At 43.4% G+C, this 25,505-nt stretch overlaps 5 protein-coding genes across 5 annotated transcripts; 2 read left to right on the top strand and 3 right to left on the bottom strand.

The window, feature by feature from the left end:
* Positions 1-349: 349 nt before the first annotated feature.
* LOC6530728 (homeobox protein orthopedia) lies at positions 350-6,692 on the bottom strand. Its single transcript, XM_002091583.4, has 5 exons — positions 6,214-6,692; positions 4,259-4,574; positions 3,982-4,111; positions 1,394-1,481; positions 350-1,141 (listed from the first exon to the last, which is right to left on the bottom strand). Exons 1-5 carry the CDS (start codon positions 6,368-6,370, stop codon positions 594-596), a joined length of 1,239 nt encoding a protein of 412 aa, XP_002091619.1. The 5' UTR covers positions 6,371-6,692; the 3' UTR covers positions 350-593.
* A 12,650-nt stretch (positions 6,693-19,342) lies between these two features.
* LOC6530727 lies at positions 19,343-20,148 on the bottom strand. Its single transcript, XM_002091582.3, has 3 exons — positions 20,042-20,148; positions 19,577-19,753; positions 19,343-19,519 (listed from the first exon to the last, which is right to left on the bottom strand). The coding sequence occupies exons 1-3, from the start codon at positions 20,072-20,074 to the stop codon at positions 19,370-19,372; spliced, it is 360 nt and encodes a 119-aa protein (XP_002091618.3). The 5' UTR covers positions 20,075-20,148; the 3' UTR covers positions 19,343-19,369.
* A 1,522-nt stretch (positions 20,149-21,670) lies between these two features.
* Positions 21,671-23,313, top strand: LOC6530726. The gene is made up of 3 exons (XM_002091581.4): positions 21,671-21,823; positions 22,749-22,834; positions 22,892-23,313. The coding sequence occupies exons 1-3, from the start codon at positions 21,794-21,796 to the stop codon at positions 23,007-23,009; spliced, it is 234 nt and encodes a 77-aa protein (XP_002091617.1). The 5' UTR covers positions 21,671-21,793; the 3' UTR covers positions 23,010-23,313.
* Positions 23,237-23,828, top strand: LOC6530725 (U6 snRNA-associated Sm-like protein LSm6). The gene is made up of 2 exons (XM_002091580.3): positions 23,237-23,396; positions 23,480-23,828. The coding sequence occupies exons 1-2, from the start codon at positions 23,306-23,308 to the stop codon at positions 23,626-23,628; spliced, it is 240 nt and encodes a 79-aa protein (XP_002091616.1). The 5' UTR covers positions 23,237-23,305; the 3' UTR covers positions 23,629-23,828.
* A 54-nt stretch (positions 23,829-23,882) lies between these two features.
* Positions 23,883-25,371, bottom strand: LOC6530724. Its single transcript, XM_039372772.1, has 2 exons — positions 24,416-25,371; positions 23,883-24,342 (listed from the first exon to the last, which is right to left on the bottom strand). Exons 1-2 carry the CDS (start codon positions 24,452-24,454, stop codon positions 23,944-23,946), a joined length of 438 nt encoding a protein of 145 aa, XP_039228706.1. The 5' UTR covers positions 24,455-25,371; the 3' UTR covers positions 23,883-23,943.
* Between the last annotated feature and the right edge of the window lie 134 nt (positions 25,372-25,505).

The following is a 25,505-nucleotide window of genomic DNA, read 5'->3' as shown; positions in this document are numbered from 1 at the left end:
CAAAATATTGCAAACAAGGCTCAAGGCTTGAACATTTGAAGGACCTGTTAATAAGGACTGCACTCAAGAAACGCCATAACTTAAGATCACTGGGAGTGAGAACTTATAGCTTTATAGCGAAAACGAATCCTTGAATACTTGGCGACATTTATTAGTTTAAATAGCTCCTTTTGGAATATAAATTATTAACAACATTTTCTACCATTTAGAATATCTTTTGATAAACCTAGCTTTATTCCATTACAATTCGATATATTTAATCATGTTCCATCCGGCTTATCGAATCATTAATGAATCACTAGTAATTGTTCAGTGTTCAGTGCTTAGGCCACCCATAAAACGCAACAAGTTTCTTTTCATATAGTTTATTTCTCGACACTTTTCCTTAGTGGATAGACTACGCCCGAAGATCGCTTACAGATAGATGAATCTTTAGGTGTTACGACTACGTTAACTTTGGCAATAGACAAAGCTGCAAATATCTTACAGTGCGTGGGCTATGTGACCATGAATAAAACTATATATCTACAAGTATATATGTGTGTGTGTATCTATATATGTACATAACGAATCCAAATATCACGGAACAACATTCAGTCCTCTCCCTTGGTGACCACGGAAACGGGAGTGGAGGCGTTGCTGCTGGCTCCTGCCGCGCTGCTGGGCGATTGGGCGGCCGTCGAGATCAGTCCGCCCGTGAGCAGACCGTCGCCCCCGCTGCCGCCCGCTGGGGGCGTGGCATGGGGCGGCGTGGGATGAGGCACTAGCTTGGGACTCTCGCGCGGACTGCTGTTGCTGCAGGGCGGGCTCACCTGGCTCATCGCCGAAAGATTGGCGTGCAGCGACAGGTTCTGCGGATAGCCGGCGGAAGCGGCTGCCGCCGCTGCAGCTGCACCCGCTCCAAAGATGCCATTCAGATTGCTCAAGCCCATGTACTGGGAGAGCAGGGTGTGGAAGTTGGGCAGCTTGTAGTGGGGCGCCATCAGGTGCTGGGGCAGCAGGCCGGCGGCGGCGGCTGCAGCGGGATTGAAGTGCTGGTGGAGGGCAAAGTGCGGGGGCCAGAACTCCGACTGCATCGAGCCCGGATGGCCCGGAAGTCCATGTGGCGGCAGGGGAATGCCCAGCGGAAACTCCGGCAGACCTGAAAGCGGACGGCAAAAGGGCGATTTCGTTAGTTGAAGGTCTGAGAGAGAACGAGAGAGAGGGTGGTGGTGGTGGTGGTGACACAAGCGACATAATTCCTAATTATGTTGCACACGTAATTTGGCAATTTGCGGACAAATCAAATGCGTATCGCTGGGTGGGCTGTGGGTTGTGGATGATGGCTGGGATTTGATGGGGTGAATTTGTGAGATGGTGAGGAGGTGACGAGATGAGGGGGTGGTTAACTCACCTTGTTCTGGCAGCAGGTAGCCGGCCTTGTCCTGATTCATAAACTTCTCACGTTTGCGCCATTTAGCCCGACGGTTCTGGAACCACACCTGCAAATGCACGAGAAGAAGGGAGTTTAGAGATGGAGTTGTAAGTATGCAAATGTGGTGCCCTCGAAATTGAGGTATTATAGGCTAAGAGCTAATAAAAAGATATTAGATATAGATAAAGCAGAAACAGCAGTCATCTAAGAGAGTAATTTTCTTTTATAACTTGCTTTTTGAAAATTACTTGTCAAAGGGTAACTTGCCATCTAAACTTGATTAGTTCTACAAAACTAGCGCCTTGGCAAGCGACTTGTAATTGCGTTGACTTTGACCAGAAACCGAACAATTTCCTAATCTATCAATCGGTGAGTTCGGAAAGTTGGAAGCACTTGGTCCTTGAACAGGTCCTTTTGCCTCCTCCAACCTCGAGCGTCTGAGCCAAAGGACTTGGGCGTCGTGGAGGGGGACGGGGGAGGTCAAATACAATGGCATCCAATCGGAAGTGTTCTGCTCTGATTTGCAAAGCTCTCTGTCTCTCCGTCTCTCTGTCTGCCTGTCTCACTCTTCGGGCAAAAGGGTGTCTTATGCATTTTTCGACACTTGCTTGGGTTTTGGGGTGGACCAAACACTGCCAGCCACCCAAATGTCACCCCTATGCAAATTTTGCCCCCTAGGCCATCCACAAAATAGGCGTTGGCTGCACATACATTTCCGCCTTTTGGGGGGCGACGAATTTTCAGTCCGAGCTTCGAGGCTCTCGTTTTTGATGGCAAAATTAATTGTTTGTAAATTGAAATCACTTGACAACTGTCTGTACCGAGCACAGATGAATTCGAGACAATAGAGGAGGCTCTGCAATTATAGACACCCTGTATTTAGATGAAACCCCCTTCTTCAGCCACCCAGAATCTGCAACAATGTGTGCAGTTGAGCGAGTAGTAAATTAGCAACGATTTCCTTGCTATAATTGCTGCCAATTATTGTCCTGTGTCCTGTGTGTGTCTGCTGGGAAAACGCCACCCGCCGCCCACCACTCCCATTCCCCTTTAAGTGCTGTGTGTGTGTGTGTGTGAGTGTGCGATTTTGTGGGCTTTTTAATTGTCAGTTGGCAGCAATTATAATGGTAACAACTTAAACCACTGTGCCAGAGCAGCCAGGCAGTAAAAGTTGAATTGCGGATATCCGTTCAGCATTTATCACACATGTGCGATCAAAACGACAGAAGAAACTGTCGCAAAAACTGTATGAAGCGGTTTCTAAACTCAAAAATTATGTGCTTTAAAAAAGTGTGTTAGAAGATGCCGCTTGATTATTTTGGAATATTAGAAATGGATATTGCTGCAGTTCCTTCAGATTATTAAGGCTTTAAAACGCTTTGTTTCAAACCTTTCCAAATTGATACAAATTCGCTTTCAATATCTGCATGTGAAACCCCAACTCGACAATAAAAATTTGACTTAACCCGGGAGTTAAGTCGCTGGTTACTCCTTTTTTTCCAAATGCCCCACACAACGAGCATGCAAATCCGAAAATAATTGCCCACTTACCAACCCCAAAACAAGCGGGGATTACGCTTTGGATACTTTGTATCTATCAGTAACTCAGCAGGAAAAAAAAAAACAAAAAATAACGTATTGAATCGGGCAACTCTAAGTCGGTTACTATTCAAGTACCCGAAACGCTCTGCATATGCGAATCAATGACCAATTACAGTTAATCTGCTAACAGATACGAATAAGTGCAAGGACGGGCAGGATGCGGATGCGAATGCGGATATGCGGATGTGAGGATGCGGATGACGACCGTGAAACGGACAATTTGTATTCGAAGCGGGTAATCCCCATGTGAGTGCTTAGGTCAAGTTGTTTCACATTCACATTCTCTTCACTGTTTTTTTTTGGATTTTCTGTAGCAGGCGATACTTTTCCCTCTTTTTTTTGTCCCTGTCAACAAACAACATCGAAATTGAGCGAATCGCTCAATCAGATGTGAAGTGTTTGAAAGCGTTTCACAACTGAAATCAAATCGTATGCGATTCGAAGCGAAAGGACACCCTAATTACATGTGTAGTCGGGTGTATTTAGCCGCGTGTCCTGCCGACAGCCAGCACCCAAAGCCACTTTAATTGTTTACCCGAAAGTAGAGTTAATAAAAATACCAACACCATGTGAGCGCGGCCAATTTAATCATTTGGAAAATCACAATATCTAATGTCCTTGGGCCAACCCCTATGGAAAACAGGACTCGTCACCCTTGATTCAACCCTCCTCCGACTAGAACTAACCGTGTTTGTATACAAAGTGGGGCTTAAGTGTTTCAAAGACCATTTACAAATTGGGTTCGGCGATTGTTTCGCCAGTTCTTATCTAGCCATTCAAGTTCCCATACTCTGAAAGTGGTTTATTCGCTTATTAGCGAACGTTGCGATATTTAAAAGCAGAGCCTGAACTTGTTAGATGGCAGATACAGATATAGATACAGCTACAGATACAGATACATTGGCGCAACGGAGTTGAACTTAATTCGAAAATAATTGCGTGAATCGAAGAGCATTTTCAATTACCTGCACGCGTGCTTCGCTCAAATCCAATCGCATGGCCAGATCCTCCCTTGTGAAAACATCGGGATACTGGGTCTTCTCGAAGGCTCGCTCCAGCTGATGCAATTGAAATGTTGTAAATGTTGTGCGAGATCTGTGAAAAATCAGTGGAAAGGCAAAGGGCGGCATGTTAGATGGATGGTATAGCAGTTTTCCCCCTTTTGTTGGCATGTTTTTTAATAGCCCGACAATGGGTAAATACGATTTGATCTGCTAAGCGGATTTTCGCTGCTGCACTTACCTTCGAACTTTTCGCGGCCTCTCCATATCGCTGAGATCATGGCCATTGTTCAGACTCGAGGACAGCTCGTCATCGTTATCCACGTCCAGGCCGCCGTCCGTGTTCGTTGGGGAGTCCTCTCGCTTCGCCTGAACCTGCAATTGTTGCTGCTGCTGCGAATGGTGTTGCTGTTGCGAGTGGTGTTGCTGCTGCTGCTGCTGCTGCTGATGCGACAAGTGATTGCTGCCGTTGCTGTTGCTGTTGCTGCTGTGCAAATGATGGATGTGATGCGGATGGCCGTGGTGGGGATGCGTAATCAGCACTTCGCTGGGAGTATCTGCGGAAAAAAGTGGCAGGGAAATAAAGTTAAACAATTTCGCATTGAACTCGAGTGTGGGGAAACGAAAAAGTTTCGCATTTGACTTCGAGAATCGAATGGCAAACGGCAGCTGCAGAAATTGAAGTTCATTCAATTGTGGCTGAAGTAGTTATATCCTGAATTTTAACCCCCTTTTTTTCCATAGCAATCTCGAACAAAATTCAAATCCTTTAAGTGCTTGAAAGCTACGCAAATTGATTTGGCAATCAATAACAAATAAATATAAAGCCAGAATAAGTTTTACCACCCTACCCCATATAAATATCCTTTCACACGAAACATGAAGGCAAACGATTTTGTGAGTACACAAAACGGTTTCTTTTCGGGCCAAGCCAAAACGTGTAATCAAACTTTAATGAACCTCAAATTAATCGGATTCACAATGGCACCAGGACACGTCCCCGCTCAGCAGGACGCCCGTGTCCTGGTTGTATCCTTATCGTATTTCGTAACATTTACGCAGCCCCTTGTGGCAAGAAGGTAATTTCCAGCGAGCATCAAATTACGAGGCTCACAGGATGCAGTGTCCTGCGGTGCGCACGCCGCTCGTTGTCGCCAAATTGCAACCTGGACCAATGGACCAATGGGTGCCGTGATTCCTCTGAATCCTGCCAGGCAATTTCGAGCCTCCACCACTCCTCTCTCTCCTCCTCTTCAGAGGACTTCAATCTAATTACGGGTCTAATGACGCAATTGCTCTTCCCCGCTCTCCATGCGATATATCCGGCCAGATATGTTTTGATACAGTGTTTTTTTCTTTTTTTCCTTGCTTTTTATTTTCGAGCAGATCCTTGAGCGAACTGCCTCCTGCTGCTTGGCCACGCCCACAACAAGAGTTCCGACATGCCGAACACCTCCCATTGTCATGATATGTTTTCTTTTTGCTCTCTGGGTGGAGTCCCCGAGTTCGGTGTTTGCCGGAAAGTTTTGTCCTGCCCTCACATGCCAACTATGATAAAATGTCCCTTGCGAGCAATTTGCATATGATATGGATGGCAATGTCATTCTGCCACTCCACTGCTCCGGCTCCTTTGCGAAAGCATCTATTTGATGTGGTCAGTGGAGCAGGCGGGGTCGGCTTTTGGATCACCAAATTGGGGGGAGCTCATTGGCTTTGCATAAAGTCTAGCGTGATATTTTGCCCAGCGGGTGGTAAGTTGTATCGTTTGCAGGATGTTTTCATTATGTTTAAGATGTGCGGGATGAATTTTTATAATAATGAATGTGTTTAAGCCATAATTAACTTACTATTCTGGCTAAATAACTCTGAATCCATTCAAGGTATACAGAGTCAACAATTTAAATAGATAATTAAGAAATATACACAGATTTAAAAACGAAATACTATACTTTTTTTACAAAGGAATATTAAACTGTTTATTCAGGTTCCCTACGAAAATCCTTGCGTGTTCTCTAGGCATCTGGAGTAACTTTTTCTAAATGTATCTGGGATGTGTTTCTTTCCAAGCTTTCAATGAAAAACATTTAGAAAACTGCAGATCGCCGACGGCAATCGATGTTTTTCGTAAAAAGGAACCCCTTACTTTTACTATCTAGTGGTCTATCCCCAATTTACATTTTGTACTTTTCAACTTACCACTGCGCTTGATCTGGTGCTGATTTCCCAGGATCTGATCGATGCTGTAGACGGCGCGGGGGCGTGAGACAGGACTCTCCTGAACGGGGGCGGGGCGCATGGCTGGCGGCATGATTGGGTGGTGCTGGTGGTGCTGCGAGGTCGTCGTGGTCATCATAGCTCCACCGGGAGAGCTGCTAACAAACCGAGCGGATTTTAGATGGTTTACTTCACTTGCTCAATGTTGGTTTTCTTATTTTGTCAACGATTGTCAGGATTTTCGGGTTTGGCAACTTTTGTGTATTTTCACAGTATTTAAAGAGCACGATTTGAAAATTGTTTAATTAATTGCTATTATCGCGTAATTTAGTCGATTAGACGAATTGATTTTGATACGGAACGCACAGCCACTGCGACGAACTACAATGAGCTGAATCGAGTGAACTAAGTGCGAGTTGTGCTCGTGACGATCAACAACCACCGACTGAGTGCGATTCCTGTGGCCCGTAGGTTTAAATACGTTGCCTGTTTTTCGCTTGCAAGTGAAATGGGCGAGGCTCGCTCTCGATTCCGATTCCGAATCCGATTCCCAGTTCCAATCCTTCGCTTTCGCCCATGTCCTGCCACGCCAGCCGTCTCTTTTCCACTCGCACTCTTTTTCTCTCTCTCTCGCCTGCTGTCGGGGTAGTTTCCCCCAGTATCTCAGTATCTCAGTGCCGTGTATCTGTGTGTTGGGTTGGCTCGTTCGGTGTGCGTGAGTTTGGGTTGCAGGTAGCTTTTGGTTTTGGCTTAGGGGTGTTGGCCTCCTCTCTCTCTCTCTCTCTCTATCTCTCTTTTATATCAAATCTCTCCAGTTCTTTCCCTTGACACCTTGCTCGTTTATACCCCTTCTTTCGTGCAATCTCCTTCGGTAGTTGTAACTAACATGGTTTGCTCATTAATTGTGTTTATTTCACAAATTTCGCTTGTTAAAAACTATTTCACCCTCTCCCCCTTTTCCTATATATCTCTTTCTCTCTCTTAGTATATTCCTCTCCCTCCCGTTTCCCGGCTCATCCACAAATCACAAAACAGGTTGAACCACTCACGGGATTGCCACCAACTTGGTACCTGAATCAAGTCGGCCATTTGCCAGGACCTCTTTTATTAGTTCCGCTTCCATTTCGGCGATAGATTTATGGCTAGGATTCCCGCGATCTTGAGAATGAGCCCGTGGTTTCATTGAACAAGCCAAACGATCAATGAATCCCTTTACTTAGCAAGGAGTTGTGGCCGGATCGGACCCTAAGTTCATTGATTAAACTGATCTCAGCTCGTAGGATCTCGGCAGTATTAAATTTCAAATAACAGGTACAGCACGAAACTGATTTCACTAATGAGTATTGGAATCTCTATTATTATTACAAAGATTTTTCATAAAATATATATAATTAAAACTATTCAATCAACTAGTAGATGTAGTGAAGCTCTGTCCCAATTTCTGTAAATGAAAATGTTATGTTGTAAATAATACTACCCAAAAATAGATCTATAATATGTATAGTCCGGGTTTGCTACGATTAAATAAGCGAAAATAGCTCAGCCTTGTTTAAATCACCCACTTAGATCTGGGATTTGCACAGGGCTCTCTGTCCAAGATTTAGCCCAGAACCCTGGTTCACCCACTGGTTGCATAACAAAAGGATGCCAAAAGTGGCCAAAAGTGGTTACCGAAAAAACCATCTAATGCCCGAAGGATGCGTGGTGAGCTAAAACGCCGGCTACAATGATAACAAAGCCGGGGACAGGGATTTATCTTCTCTAATTTGTTGAAACTTACACAATTCCTTTGTGCCCCGAACCCAAACAAAGCCAAGGATCGCGGCACCTTCAGCCGGGAAAATCGGGAAAAGTGCACGCACACGTAATTTCCGCGAAAACTGTGAACAAGTAAGCGGGACAAAGCGTTGACCGGACTCATTAATGTGCCAGATGTATGACGCCACAGGACACTGGACTCAACAGGACGCAGGACGCAGGACACAGGATTAGGGTTAGTCTGCCGAGGCGCTTAATCATATTTTCATAGGACGCATTCCCTATGCAGATTTCATTCAGAAATCCGATTGCATGTTCGTTTAATTTAGAGCTGGCGAGGGCATCACTCTGAACTAAGGATTGCCTACCTGCCCAGATCTTCAGCCCCGAATCTATCTATAATCTAATGTGGAATGCATAATGCACGACGGCCAGAACATTTTATGCAGCATCATCAGCGCACTTAGTCGTAATCGCCGGCTCATTAGGACTGCTAACCAGCCAAAAAAGGCTGCTTCCTCACTAATTGCCGATCCTCTATCCTCAATCCAGCCCAGGACATGCCCTTTTTTATCCAAGGGCAATCTGATTGCCCATTTGGCATCGGGATCGAGATGTGAGCGATGAAGATACGGGGAATTAGTTCTTAAGTAGCTGTAACTCGTTATGTAATCTGCTATCAAGACGCTTCAATTTACAAGAATTATGGAACATTAGATGATTGATTGAGAGAAAGAAAAATAGACCTCATGCTAAATAGTGCTCTAGGAAAATCATCTGTTTAAAATATTTAAAAAATTATAATGCTTGTAACTTGCCTTACTGAACATTTTAAATTGCTTGCAAATAATTGAGAATCAATATTGTCGCATTTCCGAACCCCTTTTTCCATTCAAGTCCAACTTGTCTGTGCTCTTCGACACTTTCAATTAATTTTGCTGTAGGAGCCATTCTTACAACCCCACCTCTTGTAACCGAAAGCCATTTAGGCCAAGTGTGAAATGACAAATTGAATCAAAGCCAAACTCAAACTCAAACTCATTGAAGACTGCACTTCATTGTAATTTCTAAATTAGCACATCAATTGGGGCCGGTTTGGGGGGGGGATGTGTGGGCGGCAGAAGATATCCTCCAGCTGCGATTTCTCTCGCAGAATTCTCTCCAACCGAGAGATTCTCTCGGGACATGCGCATCGCTGGTGAAAGCTCATTGGATGTCCCGTCGTTTCACTCACACTCAGAGGACTGAGGCCAACGAGGTCATTATCGTGTTACCCCCTCCACCAGCAGCCCATCCAACCAGCCACCCCCACCACACCCATGCCACCCACTCCGCCCATGCCACCCACTTCGTCCCCCTCGGCAGCAGCTGCGTGTAAACACATTGTGGCAATTCTCTCTGGTGCCATGACTGTGTTCACCTTTTAATAAGGTTAACTGCGTCGACGACAACAACCCACAAACACCCACTTTTCACAATAGACCCAAGGGGGTGGGTGTGGGGGCACAAGCTGAGCGGGGGCGGGGGATAGATGCTGTTGGCAACATTTTTCTTAACCATTAAATCTAATATATCAAAGTAATAAAATGAATTTCGCTCGTTGTGTGGGTTCAAAGTAGCTGAATGGGTGGCAAATGCGAGTATCTGTGTGTGTGTGTGTGTGTGTGTGTGTGTGCGTTCATTCTTACCCTCCACATAATCCAACTAAAAAGTTTTCGTCTACTTACAGTCTGCCTGCCATTGTCTACCGGATATTCTTTCCATTCCTCGGGGGCACGGCGAAAATGGAAGATGTCGTGGAGGTTGGAGGTTGCAGGTTACAGGCTTGGTCGGTTGGGTGGTTGAGCGGTTGGGGTTTAGGATGAACATGGGGTTAGTGGTGAGCTGATAGCTTTTCTTTCAACTGGGATATTTAATTTTGAGTTCTAACTTGCCACCGTGGAAAGGGGCGCAGTTCATACCTGCCACTGACAACATTTGAAGCGGCTTCAAGGGGGCGGAAAAACGATTGACTTTTGCAATTAGCAGGGCATGGGGTCGGTACTCGATGGGTTAGTGGCACAAAGGATTTCCGAATTTGAATTAGCTTTATTATGAACTTAGTGAGCAAATTATAGGCTAAAAGCCCTTTTGAGATAATATATCATCCTAACAATACATAAATTGGTATGGGTGAGTAGCTCTAATATTATATATTAAAGCACAAATTTTGATTGTAAGATTATGGCTATGATCATTTTATAAACTTTCATGTTCCAGAACCACAATATTCTCAAAAAACTAAAGTGTGCATTAAGTAACTGTGCATTACCTAAATCAATCCTTAATCAAGTTGATACATTTCCATCCGGGGCTGGCCATTTTCCCAACTCCTTTGGCTGCAGATAGTTTCCAATAGTTTGAAGCGCGCCGTTGCTGTCAGGGAAAATGTAATATGCGGCGGCAAATGAGCAACTGCTGAGGTTGGCTAGCAACCGCAATTCAGCCAACACACACACACACAGGCTCAGATACAGATACAGATACAAGGCGGCACGGATACGGATACATTTGGGCACAGAACAGACAGAGCCCCATCCAACGTAGTGGCTTGAATTATCCAATATCCTTGACTGTTTGTGGACGTAATCAAACAACTGCGAAAGGAGACGGGCCAAGGCTTGTTTGACATTTGGTTTCATAATCTAATATTGCAGGAGCGGTTGAATTGAGGCACTTGGGGCGATTCAAACCGCATATATATATATCTGCAGCTAAGTTTTATATGCCAGCATTTTTGCGCTCGACATTATTGGCCACGTTTATTAGGCCCCGAGGCCAAAGATGCGATTTGAGCCGTACTTTCTGCGAAACCGGAAGACTTCCCATCTACGAATATTCCTGGCACACTTTTCCAGATCTCCTGTTCTGATAACCCTAAAGTATTCCGAGTAAGGCATTCTATTTGGTCTACATATGCCATATTAGTGGTAAATTGACACTCTTTCTGGGCCAAATTAAAGCACACATGAAAAGGACATATGCACGCACACAGGATTCTGGCCAATTTCTGGCCAAGATAAGCGGCTAAGGAGCTGCGCTGCTCACTTCAAACGACTGGGAACCGACCAAAGGGCTTCCCGATAATTATGCGGCTCGGCTTCTGTTCTATTCTGTGGTGCAGATCTGGCCACCTCCCTTTACACTCACATGCATTCTTTAGGAGATGGGCAATCACATGTGGCCAAAGGAGCAGAGGACCAGGGGGAATTCATTGGAAATTACCTGTCGCATTGTTGGGCACTTGAATTACATAAAAATTGGTCGGTCGAACAATGGGCGAGTGGCTACCGTTTTGGCCAGGACACTGAGGACACACAATGGATAATGCTCACATATCCCTATATGAATATGCGAAGGTGTTTGCCACTATGCAAAACTGTAGCCAAACAAACAAATAGACTGACAAAAGTCTGACAACTGCCAAGTGGCCCTGGATGGAAATCTGTATTTGTATTTGTATCTGTATCTGTAACTGGGTATCTGAACCTGAATCTCAATCCGTATGCGAATTCGAATCTCGGGCGACAACAATAAGGCGCTTGATATGTGGACGCATGGGCGTGGCCCGGGGGCGGCGGTCGGGCAAACAACAATTGTAATCACACACCTTTTGTGCCAACGTGTGCCCAAGAAAAACCCTTGAAAGCATTCCCTCCATTCGAGTGTGAAAAAGAAGAAAAAGAAGTTTTTAGCAGTTTTATGGCTAGATTGGCAAATGAGGAACAATTGAGCCTCGAATGGTCGGAAATGAAAGGCTGATGAAGGCTCATCAGAGCATCTGCATATTGCAATCTCTTCACCTCAACCCCCGCCCATACACTTGGCCAAATTATGACAACTTACCATATTCTTTATGTGGGATTTACTTTTGTGATCTGTATATTTAGGGTTATGTTACCAATAAATACATACTTTTTTTTATTTCGCAATAAAATAAAACTCTCTTAACTTGTTGTACATTTCGTACGATCAGCAAACTGACATAACAGTATTGACATTGCATTGCCTTTTCTTTGAGTGCACCCCTCCCTTACCCCCCACTTTTCCCCACTCGCGTTATGAGTGCCAAGATGAGAGGGGTGTGGGTGGAAACTTGTTCAAAAATTTCATTAAAAACGGTTTTCATTTGTTATTGTTGCTCGGCCCAGCCGCAAATGGAGGCGTAATAAAATAAAAAGTGCAGCCAATGGCTCCTCTTACCGCCCCCTGCCACGCCCCCTTGCCTATGCGCCCGGCCCCACGGAAATGTAACACACAATTGGCAGCCCAAAAAGCGACGAAAAAATATTTTTTAATATCTCATGCAAAATTGCATTCAATTGCCATGTGTCTGTGTGAGGGCGCAGCTGCGTCTGTGTGAGTTTGCATAAGTGCTGTAAATTTCCTTATTTGCCCAACCGCACACACATACACACACACGTCCAAAAACGCAGGACTCCATATGTGTGTGTGTGTACAAAAACTTGCATACAATTTTAACTCAAACAAAAACGTTGCAGAAATGAAATTTGTTACATTTTTTGTTTTGTTTTGTTTATTTATAACAATTGTGTTTAAAAGCGCTTAAATTTCGCCCAGCATGTGCAAATAAGTCCCGCCCACTCCCACGCCCCCTTTAACCCCTATAAGGCCAACGGGCAAGTGCAATTTCTCGTTAGCTGAATTTCTTTCTTCTTTTTTTTTTAGCTTTTTGGTTCCATTTTGGGGGATTTGGATTTGGTTTTGGGGGTGGGTGGGGGTGTGTGTTTTTGTGTTTGAGTTCCCTTTTTGGGCTTCGGCGGCAGCGAGCAAAATGAAAACTAAATGCAATAAACGTTTGCGTCTAAAAGCTGCAACAAAAAATCAACGCCCAGAGATTAGCCCATGTGCAGATGGCACTGATCAGTTGGCTATATCCATGCTCTAGCTATATTATGATATACTTTGAATACACTTTCAAAACTCATTATCAGTATCTAATTATTATCTATGAGTTTCTCATTACAAAGAAGGAGAGCTGATTTAGGTAAAACTCCAACTTTATTTGTGAATTTTTCACCATACAAAATTTTTGTTACGATGACTATAAACAAGGATATTTGATACAAGGAAAACCTTTGCTTCAAATGGGTCAGAATCTGCAGCTAAATTGATACGAAGCTTTAGTTAAACCTTATAACCACCTGCATCTTAATGTCTCCCGAAAATGAATAAAATCTGGCTTTGGCAGCACTGGCTGCCTCGTGTGTGAGAGTGTGTACACACCGCTGTTGGCAGAGACCTCGTCTCCATTCACACATCCCCCGCATATGGAAAAAAGCCCATCCTTTGGGCTTTGTTTTTTCGCTGTTGCCAGTTTAGCGTTCATTTAATCTTTGTCTGACTGCAGTTGTTGCTGTTTTTTCTTTGTTCTGCATTTAGCTGGGCCGCAATTTAGCGTTGCACACTTTTGTGCGTTGTCTTTTGCCCATTTTGTTTTTTTTTTTTCCCACTTTTTGGCCTTTGCCTTATGACGAAATTGTAATGAACATTCTTTTTGCAACGTTTTTTGGCCACTCACCCAGAGAGTCTGAGCCGCAAAAAAAAAGTGTAGCCGTTAATAAAAGGGAAGAGACACCAGAACGAGAATCAAAAATCGAAACGTTGAAAATTTCATTTCAACGCAATTTGCCTGTAATTGTTTGGAAACCTGTGGTTGGTTGGATTGGACCATCTCCCCCATTTATTTTTTTTCTCTCTGTTGCACTTGGTGGGGAGAGTGTGTTTGGGGGGGGGATAGACAGGGAGGGGGGTGGAGAATGCTGTTTGTTTTAACTTTGTTATTGGCCGTTTGGCGGCCATGGACAGGTTCATTAAGCTGCTAACAAAAAACGCAAAATGCCAACAGTTCGGGGCTCAAAGGATGAGTAAATAAAAATTGGCAATAACTATGTACTGAATATGGGATTGGCTTATTGAAATATTTTAATACATGCATTTATGCGTTTGTCGGCAGCTTGTTGAATGCAATGACTTGATTGACATTTTTAAAGTTAAATAAATAATACCAAAGTGGTCAGGAAACACATTAAAATTCTTGAAAAGTTACAAAGTGCTTAAGAGTAGTTTCAATACATTCTGGCTAAAATCAAAATGCTAACCTGCTGAGAAAAGAGACAAGAATTTATTGCCTATCAAAGGCCCAAAAATCAACACAGTTTATGTGCAATTGCAATAGTAATAAAAATACCCTCGATGATTTAGCATTTTGTCCAAGGATTCTGTGCGAATGCTCTGCTCACTCCCAAAATCTTAACACAGCTTGGCTGGCATTCGCAAACAACGTTCAAATTGCAAAAAATAACATGACCGCGGGCATGCAGCCAAAAAAAGGACAACCAGGATTTATCATCCTTTTTCCCTTTTTTTTATTGGGCTTTCAACTGGCGAACTCAGCTGGTCGCTAAGTCGAACCCCAAAGGCCACGGAGTCTGCCATCTATATTGACACAACATGCCAATTTTGTGTGCGGCAGGTGGCGGGCGGCCGACGCGTCGTGTCCTGCGGCTTTGCTGGTGTCACTAGACCAGCAGCCACCGAAAGGACCTGCAAGGATGTGAGAAATAGAAAGAGAGAGAGAGGGGGAGGATGCTCTTTTGGGGAGGGGCTAACAGCAGTTTGACTCGCCATATCAACTGACAAAATAATTCATTTTATTCGCATTTTTGTTTGAGCTCGGTTAGCTACAGTGCTGCTCAGCATGCTAGGTGTTATTCATAGAATTTGTGGATACTTCAGTAGTGTGCCCACTTGAATTGCACTTCTAACTGTAATTAACACAATTAAATTTATCTTCTATCTAAATCAATCTTTTTAATATAAATCCACTTCATATTCTGTGTCACAATAATGAAAGCAGTACCTTCCCTTACCTACTTAGTAAGCCCATAAAAAACCAATAAAATCAACTACAAAGCTACAATGTATCGCAATTTGTATCTTTGCAATGAAACCCTTAGATTATTTATCTGGAGGTATCACTGTACGTAGCGGGTGAAGTGGGTAAGTGGGTAAGGATCCTAACTCCTGCCTGGCATACGTAATTAAATGCGCCTTACGCAATGTGCGAAAAGTGAAGACGGAAAAATGCCAAGGGAAAGAAATGAAAAGTTAAAGGAGACGACGAGCTGCTGGTATGGAGTGGGCGTGGCCCTTCTAACCCAACACGCCCACTGGCAGACGCTTTTCCAGCTTTTCTATGTAATTAGTTTTTCCCCTCCAAACCAGGGCGAAAAAAGAGAAGAGCGAAAAAGTTCCCTCTGCTATTCGGTTCAGATTTTATTGAATTTTCTTTTCATTTGTTTGTTGATTTTTGGGATTTGCCGCATTTCGTATGCACAGCGGATAGGTTAAAGGGGGCGTTGGGGAGGTTGGTGGTCTGTCATTGAGACAAATCCTTGTTTATCCAGGTCCTTGTTGCTGCTGCCGCTTCTGTGACTTTTCGTTTTGCCAATAAATTACTTTGTAATCAAGTGAATTCGAGTGGCAAAGGACCAAGAGCAGCAAAAAGGAAAAAAGGCTAACTAAATGGAAGTTGCTGGTCTATCAAATGACTGTGCAGGAAATGTTTGATTTGGCTTACCCAATGATGACTGTAATTTACTCAAGATTTTTAATAAAAGCGCATCTACCCTATCGCTGTTTGGTGTACATTTGTATTCATGTGATTGCCACCATAACAACTACGTTTTCGTTATTAAATAATATATAAACAGTTGAAAGGTCAGCAGAATCGGCCAAATTGGTCCATTATATTGTTTTCCCAGTCAATTTTCTACCTCAAGATGCTTTTAGACCGCCAGACGGAGGCCATTATTATATTGAGCCTATACACACATTCCTAATACGTTTAACAATGGCTAGAAATCAGCGCAAACAATGCAAAAAGCCTGGCTCAAAGTTTGCCCAATGCATTACTCGAGGACGTTGTGGCATAATGGATTTGCATTTTCAGCTCAGAAAAGCAATCCTTTGGCAAACATATTGGAAATATTACTTGCACATGCTCGTGAATAAAGGCAAACACGCACTTGTGAATATACGCGTACGAGTATATACGTTACGATATAAAATTGTAAGAACAGCGAACTTGGTCTTAAAGAGTTATTTGATCTGATGTTTTCCAACCCCATAAATGAGTAATTGCTTGACAAAATTATGGCAGCCACACAATGGAAGCAAGGACCTATGCGAAGGCAGAGCAGAAGGATAAGAGGAGCAACTAACTAATCTGTCAGCGACAGATGCGGGCGCAATGATAAAATTTAAAATTGCCCAGCTAGCATTGCAATTACCCTCAAATAAAAAGGCACAAGGATGCGCCGAAGGACCTCCTGCAGCGAAAGCGAGAGAGCAAGATACTCGCGCGCAGCGAGAACGAGACCAACAGTGACTCTGCACAGAGATTAAAATGTAACAACAACACTTTTTTATTATTATTTTTATTTATTTATTATTTTTATATATTGAAAATATATAAGAAAATCAGATTAAATCAGAAAATATATTTGAAAGTTTTTCAGCTTTGCGTGATACACTTTCTAATGACTACTCAGTTTTGGTCAGTGTCCTTGCGTTTAATGAAATAAAATAAATGCTCCTGGGCTGCGAAAGGAGAAAAGAAGGATGGGCCACTCGGCAGCAGGCGGTCGCCAGCAGAATGAGCCGCAAGGACAAAAGGCAGTTGACATTATGGCATTGTTGTGGGATGACCCACAGGACCCACCGCCACCCACTCCGCAATCTCCGCTCTCTGTGTGCTGTTGATATTATATTACATTTTATAAATTACATTTTATGCGCAAGCAAAGTTGATTTACCCCAGCCCCCCTCTTGACTTTTTTTACTGCAAGGACCTTCCCCCACTGGTCCCCCTTTGCAGGATACACTTCACTTGCATGCAGGACAAGTTGACATTTATTGTGGCTGTGGGCTGTGCATTAGCCACCGACCGAGTCCTTGCCCCGCCTTTTGGGCCCGACTTCAATTGCGCAACGGAAATGCATTAAGGAATTCATACCACCACCCGGTGCCCTCTTATTTTCTTTTGCATGTGGAAAAGTGTCCTTCAGGTACATTGAACCAATAAGCAGCGACCTGTGGGTTCTGTGGACCCTCGAACCAAATGGGGAAATGCTTTCCCCCTGAATTTTCAAAAGCTAATGCAATGTCTAGCCAAAGCGTAAATCTATATTCAATGCTGATTCGCCAACAAAGAGGCAATTAAATGTGCCCAAATAGAAGATGTGCTACTGATTTTAATCAATTGAAACTTGTTAATACTCTCCAACTCAAAAAAGCATTCCTGCATAAAAACATATACTTCTGCTGCTTTGCTAATGCCTTATACATGTTTTTCAAAACTTATGGATAACCTTCAACTTCAAACTTTTCTGTGTAAAGTTGTTCCGGCATTTGGTATCCAATTTGATCGGTTTGCCTGTTTGGAGCAGAGTATTTCCATCGCACCCGACTTGACAACCATTGATGGTCCTACCTGTCCAATAATAATAGTATCAAAAAGCATTTAGCACCCATTGAAAGAGGAAAAGCCCGTTCGCCCACCCCCTTCTTTCCAGCGTTTTTCCAGCGCTTACATAAATTTCCCTTTTTTTGTGGTGCGCACATTTTTATGACAAGTAATCCGCTTTCACAGCAATTGATGTCAGGGGAAAATCGTCACAAAATGAAAGTTAATACCCAACAACGCGACAATTGATTCAACCTGATGTGATATCCCGTCATTATCATCCAGTTTGCCACTCGGTGACCCCGCCCACACCGCCTATGCCGCCCATGCCGCCCCATCTATTATTGAACATTTTATTTGATGTTGAGTGAGCTGATAAGGCTAATGAATGCATGCACCTCGTTCAGTACATGAAATCGGGATCGCTGCTCTGCAGAGCTCTGGTGCCTGCGAAACTGGCGAAATGTCATTATGATTTTATTTACATTTGCCTTTAATAAATGCCAGCCCGGCTGTCTTATCGAGATGGCGATGACTGTTTGATTTCGTATTAAATTAGTGTCATAAACAGGAACAACTGCTGCGGTTCGCACGGTTGGCATTTAGATAGTGGGGATTGTGGAATGGTCAGTAGAGAGTGGGAAGTGGGGAAAGGGAGCAGGTTCGATTTATCAATGGCGTATTTACAATGCTGTATTAACAATTTATTAAACAATTTTATGGTGTTATCGCTGGTTGGCCTCGCATTACGTATACGCACTGGCGGCTTTGTGCGCACTCAGCAGCTGTAATGTAATTTCCGTTCTGCATTTCCGCTCGCCGCCGAACCGAAAAAAGCCGCAAATTGCGCGTAATTTTATTTATTTAACGCAGCAGTTTGCTGCGTGCACTCGCTGCATCATTTGGCCGGCACTTCATTTCCGCAGCACACACGCATCTGCAGTTGCAGTGCAGTTGCACTTGCACTTGTCACTGTTGCGGCAGTTGCTGCTGCTGCGGTTGCCATTGTTCGCGTAATCCCCGTGATTGGCGGCCCTCGATTCTGGCCATTGAGTTCATTGGTAATTCGCTAATAAACACTTATATTATGAAGATTAAATAATGAGAATTATTTGTATGGCATGCAAGTTCTTCATTTTATAAGTATTATATACAGCACACCGTAGAAAGAATCACAACTTGTATTACAAATCAATCATGGTATATTTAAATATTTTAAATTTTATTCCAGCATGCTCCGCCCAAAAGTATGCGACACATTTGCAAAACAAACCGCGAAGAGAAACACTTTCCCAGAATTTCTCCCTCTCATTTCTCGTTCTCATTTTTCCAAATTGCTGTGGAAAAACCCGCCCACCTGTATCCTTTTACCCTTACGAGGGGTATTCAGCTCGAAGCGAAATTGGCTTCAATTATGCGACTGAATTATGAAATTACAAAAATTGCGAAAGTAAGTAGCTGCCGCTGCTTTTCGCTTGAGCCAAATGTAATTGCGGCAATTTGCAGTTGCAGCCAGTCGGCTAATAACGTTTATTAAAACCACAACAACATCGCTGCCAGCCGCAGGATCCAGGGACTTACCAGCCCCCCTCCCCCTGCCATCCCCCTTGGCAATAAGCCCAACAGAATGGGGGGATATAGCAGTACAATCCCAGGCTGCAACGTTGTGCAAATTACGCAAATCCTTGTGAAGCACATTAATGCGCACAATGACAATTAATCGCTGCAAATTAAAATGATGACAATGTGCTGGATTTTCCCTACCCAACCATTTCCCTACCCCCACCCAGAAAGGATTAAGCCTGGCAAACGGCGAAACGAGAGTTAAATTTAAATCATAATTCTTTATGGCTAAGCCGGTGGCGGCGGATAGTTCACATTGTGTTCCCCATTCAGACGTCCCACATCGCGATGTCCTTGCTCCTCCCTCCGCTCCTCGTGCCGCCCATCCAGACCCACGCCCAATCGCTCGATGAACTTCGACGAGCGGTACCCGTTCTTCTGCAAGGATCAATGGATTAATGGTCAGTTTCGGTGGATTACAGGATACTCGCCTACCTCGTAGTACAGCGACCTGGCTTTCTTGGCCGCCTCCGGATCAAAGTCCCAAGAAGTCCGCTCGTGAAGAATCGGCTCACCAGCCACATTATTTTGCAGTGTCTCCGTGATCAGCCGAATGATGAAGCCATCTGCAGGTTGACTGGCCTGAAGTAGAAGCATCAGCAGCAGAGGTAACTGGGAAAATCATATACATTTTTGTGAAATATTTCCCATATGACTGAAACTTTCTTATATTAATATTTTTTAATTTCCTCGAGTATTTTCTAGTTTTAATGTAATGGTTAAAAAAAATTAACGAACAATGAGATTGCACACTAACTAAATCGATTCGCGTTCACTACTCATACGCCCCGCATTACACAGCCAAAACAATCACTTTGTAAAAGACTTCCTCCACGCTGCTCTAAACGGTTTTATTCATGGCTTATTTACTTCGCCTTTAACAGATTTCGGAGCACTTACAGCGACCACAAAGACAAATCTCAGGTGTAACATTTTCGACGTTGGAGAGCCGCCCGTGCGAGTCACTGGACCATTGATCACTGAAGACCACGAATCGCAGAAATCGCTTAGTTGCATAAAAGGCAGCCAAGCGCCAACTCGAAAAATATTGAAAATAAACTCCAAGCTCGCGAGCGGCAACAAAAAATATGGCAAACCAAACACACTTTGAGAAGCTACACAGTCGAAACGGAGAGTTGGCCGGAAAGAGCGGGATTGAGAGATTATAGACAAGTTACAAATTGGCTAACAAGTCATTAACGAATTTTCAAAGAAAAACACCCTAATACAGTGGAAAAGTAATCACCTTAGAAGCATACAAATATGTTATTCTGCAGCGAACCTTTGGTTTAACTCATAAAATTCATATACCATCTTAAAATGTAAACAAAAAACATTTTTTAAAAATAACAATAGTGTATAGAAAAGTTATTAGGTGTACGGAGCCTATTAATGGAATACGATCTCCGATCTGTGACTTTGCTGCCAACCTTCGAGTCAGTACTTGAATGCCCAGCTCTGAACTGTTTTATTTTTTGTAGCTTAGTTTAATGGCAACCCAAATTGGTTTTCATGGCAGACGGAACTAAGTACGCATGGGTATACTCGTATGTTAGCCAAAGGTTACTGCCATTTTTGCCGCAGAGCAAACTGAAATGAAAAGGTGGCAAGCCAACTTCAACTGAAATAGAAACCCGAGGAAAAACAGCGAATGTAAATGCAAATACAAATGAAAATACAAAAAATGCATTCAAAGAAAGTGCGCCGGAGTAGCGAAGAAATGGCACAGAGTCGCGAAATGAAGAAAGCAAAAACAGGTTGTCAACCATTTGTTATTTTTTTGTTTCTCCGGCGGAGCATGACTGTTTATGGCTGCAGAAGTTACATAATGGGTCCATCGTCATCTCCAGCGGAGGTGGTCATCCAGTCGGGCCGCTTTGGTAATCTGGCCCCGATTCCATTTTTGCCCACTGGAACAGCTGTTTTCCCACTCTTTGCCCCGCTCTTTGAAAGTTCGCAAGACTCTTTACAAGCAAATCAAAATAAAGAGCCTACGTGAGTCGGCTCAGGTGAGTGTTTAAAGCCAGCGTTTTTGTTTATAAACACATATTTCCGGCAGTCTTAATGCATGCAAATCTAGCACTAAGTCTTAGTTTCCTCAGGACTTTCACTTTCCACATGAATTGCCAAATCTTAAGGCTCATTATACTAAGTAAACATGTGACTGTAAACGCAGCAAAAACTATTGATCTCATATTGATTAAAGATGTTGTTCTTTCCAAAATCAAGCTATTATTAATATTAATAATAATAAAATGTTAATTCATATTAAAAACTAAATACTAAGTATGCTCACTATATTGATAACATAACTTCTGCATTAAAATTAGACTAAATATATAAAAAAGTTTTGCGCACTTTCGGGAATAGCACTACTATATCTTGCACTGCCAATGTCTTAAGAGATGGCCATTAAGTCTAAGCCCAACTTTTTAAGGCAAACTTCGAAGCTTCAAACTTCGCCTCTCTTCCAAGCTTTTTTCCCGCTCTTCGTGGAGCGCGGCTTTTGGTTGCCCGACTGGCAATGCACTGGCAATTCAGTTGCCAAACAAAACGCGATCGGCTAACATCCACGTACCGCTTGGTCTAGCTTTAGCTTTACCGTTACGCCAGTGATTTATACTAAATTCGTACATCCATATTTGAAAAACCATGGCTAGGTTGAGTGCCCTGCTGCTGCCCGTAAGTTTCAGATAGTAAGATATAGAGTTTCTAGGGTGTACCTGCCGAATTAACACCTTGTGGAGCCCAAGTCTACTGACACAATTTCCGCCTTTTCTGCGTGAAAGTCGCACCCAAAAGAAAACCGTCTGCGTCGGTTGGAAATACTGACTTGAATTTCCAATGAGTCCGTGTCGGTTCTTCATTCAAAATCCATTTGTTTTTGGTTTTTTATTTTGTTTTTTTTTGGCGGCCAGACAATTGACACATTTTCGAACCATATGTGGGCCAAATTCGAAGGCTCTCTCTGCGATGGGGAGACCTTGAAAGACACGATCTGGCTCTCTTCGGTGCTCTCTTTTGGCCAAGTTGAAAGCCAAGCGATATGTGTCATAATCTCCGGGCAACAAGTTGTGGCCAAGTTGCGCATCGTCGTTATTATTGTTGGTGTAATTGCATAACCGGCGTCAACAAACCGTTGCTTACAAGTTGGCTCAAATGCCTGAAAGCGATTTCTTGACTGTCGTAGCGCACTCACATTTATTACCACTTTCGTGCAGCTGACACAGTGAGCCATTCCGCATTGGGCCAAACTAATCTGCTTTTACAAAGATAGGTTTTCTTTAAGAAATTGAAATTAAGTCGCACTTTTACTTACAACACGCCACTGCTTTTAATTGCCGCCATCGCATTTAAATTAGATTGTAAATCTAACACACTTAAATAATTAGCTGACTGCTTTGTTCACAATGATTTAAATAAATAATTGGAAATCAGAAGCATTTCTGGTCTTCAGCTTCAAAATTTTGTGACCAATAGATAGAGCTCCTATAATTCAGATATAAATAGCAATTTCAAGTTTACGCCATATTTGTAGGATCAGCAGCTTTGTATATTAATTGACTAAAATATTTAATGTTCATCAACGACTTTCTTTACCTTGCAGCTCATTTTGTTTATTGTCGCCTTTGTGGCGCACACATCTTTTGCCACAGTGCAGCCAAAGGCCCCGAACTTCCAGTACTTCGAAAGGTATGCATTTGAAAATTAAAATTATTTTTAACTAATTTTAATAAAAAAAATTTTCAGGCCCAAATACCGTTATCCCTACTACGATGAGCACGGGCGCGGAAAACTTCTCTACGGCTACGGCGGACCGGAATTGTATCAATACAAGACCTACACGCCTTTGGAGGGCATTCACTAGGCTAGATTATTCATGTAGTTCGTAATCGATGTATTCTATTTGCTGCTTTATTTAAATTAAACTTTTTTTCTTAACCCAAAAAACAATTTTTAAATTCTTGATAACGTGAACAACAGAGGGCGCTCTTAGTTGGGCGGCTAGCGCTGGTCACACTGCCAAGTTGTGTTGCTACCAAACCAAGCACGCAGTGTGCCCGCAGCACGGCCGGCATAAAATACCAAAGGCTTCAATAATTATTATTATTGTTGCCGAAAGGTTTTGTAAATTTGCATTTATTTTGAAATAATCTATTAAAAATGTCACGCAAAGAGGCGCTGTCGCAGTTCATCAACCAGATACACGGTCGCCCCGTTGCCGTCAAGCTGAACAACGGCGTGGACTACCGAGGTGCGTTCAATGAGTTCCCACACACACAATGTCTGCCAATCTTCACGTTTATCAATTTTCCGCATTTACTGACCAAATTCCAGGTGTACTGGCCTGTCTGGATGGCTACATGAACATCTGCCTGGAGCAGACGGAGGAATACGTCAATGGTCAGTTGAAGAACAAGTACGGCGACGCCTTCATCCGCGGCAACAACGTCCTCTACATTTCCACGCAGAAGCGGAGGGTCTGATATCGTAGCGCCTAAGTAAATTCCCCAAATACAACAAGGTCCACAAAAATATAGCCAACTGACATGGCCACCCGAAGTTCGTAGTCAGGGAGCTATTTGATTCCGCTGGTTCCTTCACAGAGATTCTGCGACACCACACGTGTTTCATACTTCAACATTAAAGCTGAACCAATTTCTCATCGTCCTGTATACAAACCAAATCCAACAGACTTTTAATACGCTCGCCATTACCATGATACACTAGACCTAGGTGATTCGTTTCTTAAGTTTATTCCATAAATACACTATCTAGGGCAGCTCAAGTGCAATCCGCACTCAACTGGGATAGTGCGGAGTGCCATACTCGCGGGGAATGGCTCCAAAGTGGCGCAGTTGTGGCACCGAATATCCAGAACCCAAAGCAGCGATCAGGCGCTCCCCGCGATATCCGAACTTCCGCTCGTAGACTGGACGCCAGGAGCGACCGAAGTGCGGATCGAAGGGTATCTCGCTGGGCTGCTGGAACGGAGAGTTGCCGAAGAACAGGCGGTCCAGGTAGTCCAGCACCGCCTTCTTCTTCTGAAAGTGCTCCAGAAACGGATTGGCGGTGGCGGCGGTGCGCGGATCCTGCGATGCCAGGTTCTTGAAGTACTGAAAGTTCACCAGATCCACGTTGGAGAAGTCAAAGACCCGGGGCAGATCGTGCAGCGTGGCTTGGACTCGCACCAGGGAGCACTGTGCAGCCAAGGGCAATGTTAATGGGCTGGTGATTATGGTGGCTGGGTGGCTGCTTTAATTGACCACTTACCATTACGGCCAGTGCAGCAATTAAGACGTATTTGCACATTGCAATTGACACGAAGATCCGAGCAGACGACGACACCTATACGCTTCTCCACGCGGACTTCAACTGATTTGAATAAATTCGGCCAACTGCAGGGCCATCGATTGAGTCCGCCTTCCATGTCCGACTGCCCAGCGATTTGCAATCGCTCCCAGGTCTTGTATTCTGTTGCAATATCCCACTACCGATTCGCATTGCCCAATTCCGCCCGACGCGGTGTCCACTAGAGCCCAGCCAAATGTAACAGTCACCGGTCACCATTAATTAATATGCATGTCGCATCCAGAGGCGTTCCAATCAAAGCGCTCGTCACCACAGCGGATCCACTCCGCTGACATGGCCACTGGATTGATTACAATCTCTGGATCTTAATGAGGCTGCTTTGTTTGGGCGACCCAAGATCGGTGGATCTAGCTGCATATGGAGCACCTGTTTCCATAATTTATGCATCTTAATCGAAAGACGTGTGGTCATTAGCTGATAAATTAGTGCAACATTTAGTTAAGCACTGCTCTTAATCTACAAGATTACTCAACAAATGGAGATAGAAATGGAAAAGTTTGAATTTACCATTTTTATTTGATAATTAAATTGAATTTATTGTATAATTTTTATAAAACATGTTGCTTTATTAAATTAAATTTGTGGCGGAAGTTACACATTTACATTTTTTAAATGGTTTTTAAACTTTACCTGTAGGGATATTTACATAAATCCGGCTGGATCAAAACCGAAAACAGGAAATACACAAATGCCATAAAAAAACCAGTAAGCTGATTAAATAAAATTATTCTATGGTTTTTATTATTATACCAAACTCTTTGGGAGGATGGTTTCCAAAAATGGCAAAACCTAACATTGTTAAAGGACTTTTCCTACATCCAATCGATATGCAAATAGCGACGGTAACCGAGTGCGTAGGTCGTTGGCTAAATTTCTATAGAAACTGAAACAAACAAAGCCATTAAGCCAAAGGATTGGCAGACGGGTCCCTGCCCACAGGATTACGTAAAGTTAGGTCTCAGTTAGCTCCGATGTTGTGAAATACGCACGC

Source organism: Drosophila yakuba, chromosome 2R (assembly GCF_016746365.2).
Source record: "Drosophila yakuba strain Tai18E2 chromosome 2R, Prin_Dyak_Tai18E2_2.1, whole genome shotgun sequence".
Lineage (NCBI taxonomy): Eukaryota > Metazoa > Arthropoda > Insecta > Diptera > Drosophilidae > Drosophila > Drosophila yakuba.
The sequence above is the reverse complement of the archived record's forward strand: the minus strand, read 5'-3'. Positions and strand labels throughout refer to the sequence as shown.

Excerpts from the sequence above, each read along its gene's own strand:
- LOC6530728 (XM_002091583.4), bottom strand. The coding sequence starts at position 6,370 with ATGATGACCACGACGACCTCGCAGCACCACCAGCACCACCCAATCATG. Across the intron at positions 4,575-6,213 it reads GCACCAGATCAAGCGCAGTG|ATACTCCCAGCGAAGTGCTG; the intron begins GTAAGTTGAAAA and ends TTTTTTCCGCAG. Across the intron at positions 1,142-1,393 it reads CTACCTGCTGCCAGAACAAG|GTCTGCCGGAGTTTCCGCTG; the intron begins GTGAGTTAACCA and ends GTCCGCTTTCAG.
- LOC6530727 (XM_002091582.3), bottom strand. The coding sequence starts at position 20,074 with ATGTTACACCTGAGATTTGTCTTTGTGGTCGCT. Across the intron at positions 19,754-20,041 it reads GATTTGTCTTTGTGGTCGCT|TTACCTCTGCTGCTGATGCT; the intron begins GTAAGTGCTCCG and ends TGATTTTCCCAG. Across the intron at positions 19,520-19,576 it reads CCAGGTCGCTGTACTACGAG|AAGAACGGGTACCGCTCGTC; the intron begins GTAGGCGAGTAT and ends TGATCCTTGCAG.
- LOC6530726 (XM_002091581.4), top strand. The coding sequence starts at position 21,794 with ATGGCTAGGTTGAGTGCCCTGCTGCTGCCC. Across the intron at positions 21,824-22,748 it reads TGAGTGCCCTGCTGCTGCCC|CTCATTTTGTTTATTGTCGC; the intron begins GTAAGTTTCAGA and ends TTTACCTTGCAG. Across the intron at positions 22,835-22,891 it reads AACTTCCAGTACTTCGAAAG|GCCCAAATACCGTTATCCCT; the intron begins GTATGCATTTGA and ends AAAAATTTTCAG.
- LOC6530725 (XM_002091580.3), top strand. The coding sequence starts at position 23,306 with ATGTCACGCAAAGAGGCGCTGTCGCAGTTCATCAACCAGATACACGGT. Across the intron at positions 23,397-23,479 it reads CAACGGCGTGGACTACCGAG|GTGTACTGGCCTGTCTGGAT; the intron begins GTGCGTTCAATG and ends ACCAAATTCCAG.
- LOC6530724 (XM_039372772.1), bottom strand. The coding sequence starts at position 24,454 with ATGTGCAAATACGTCTTAATTGCTGCACTGGCCGTAATG. Across the intron at positions 24,343-24,415 it reads TTGCTGCACTGGCCGTAATG|TGCTCCCTGGTGCGAGTCCA; the intron begins GTAAGTGGTCAA and ends TTGGCTGCACAG.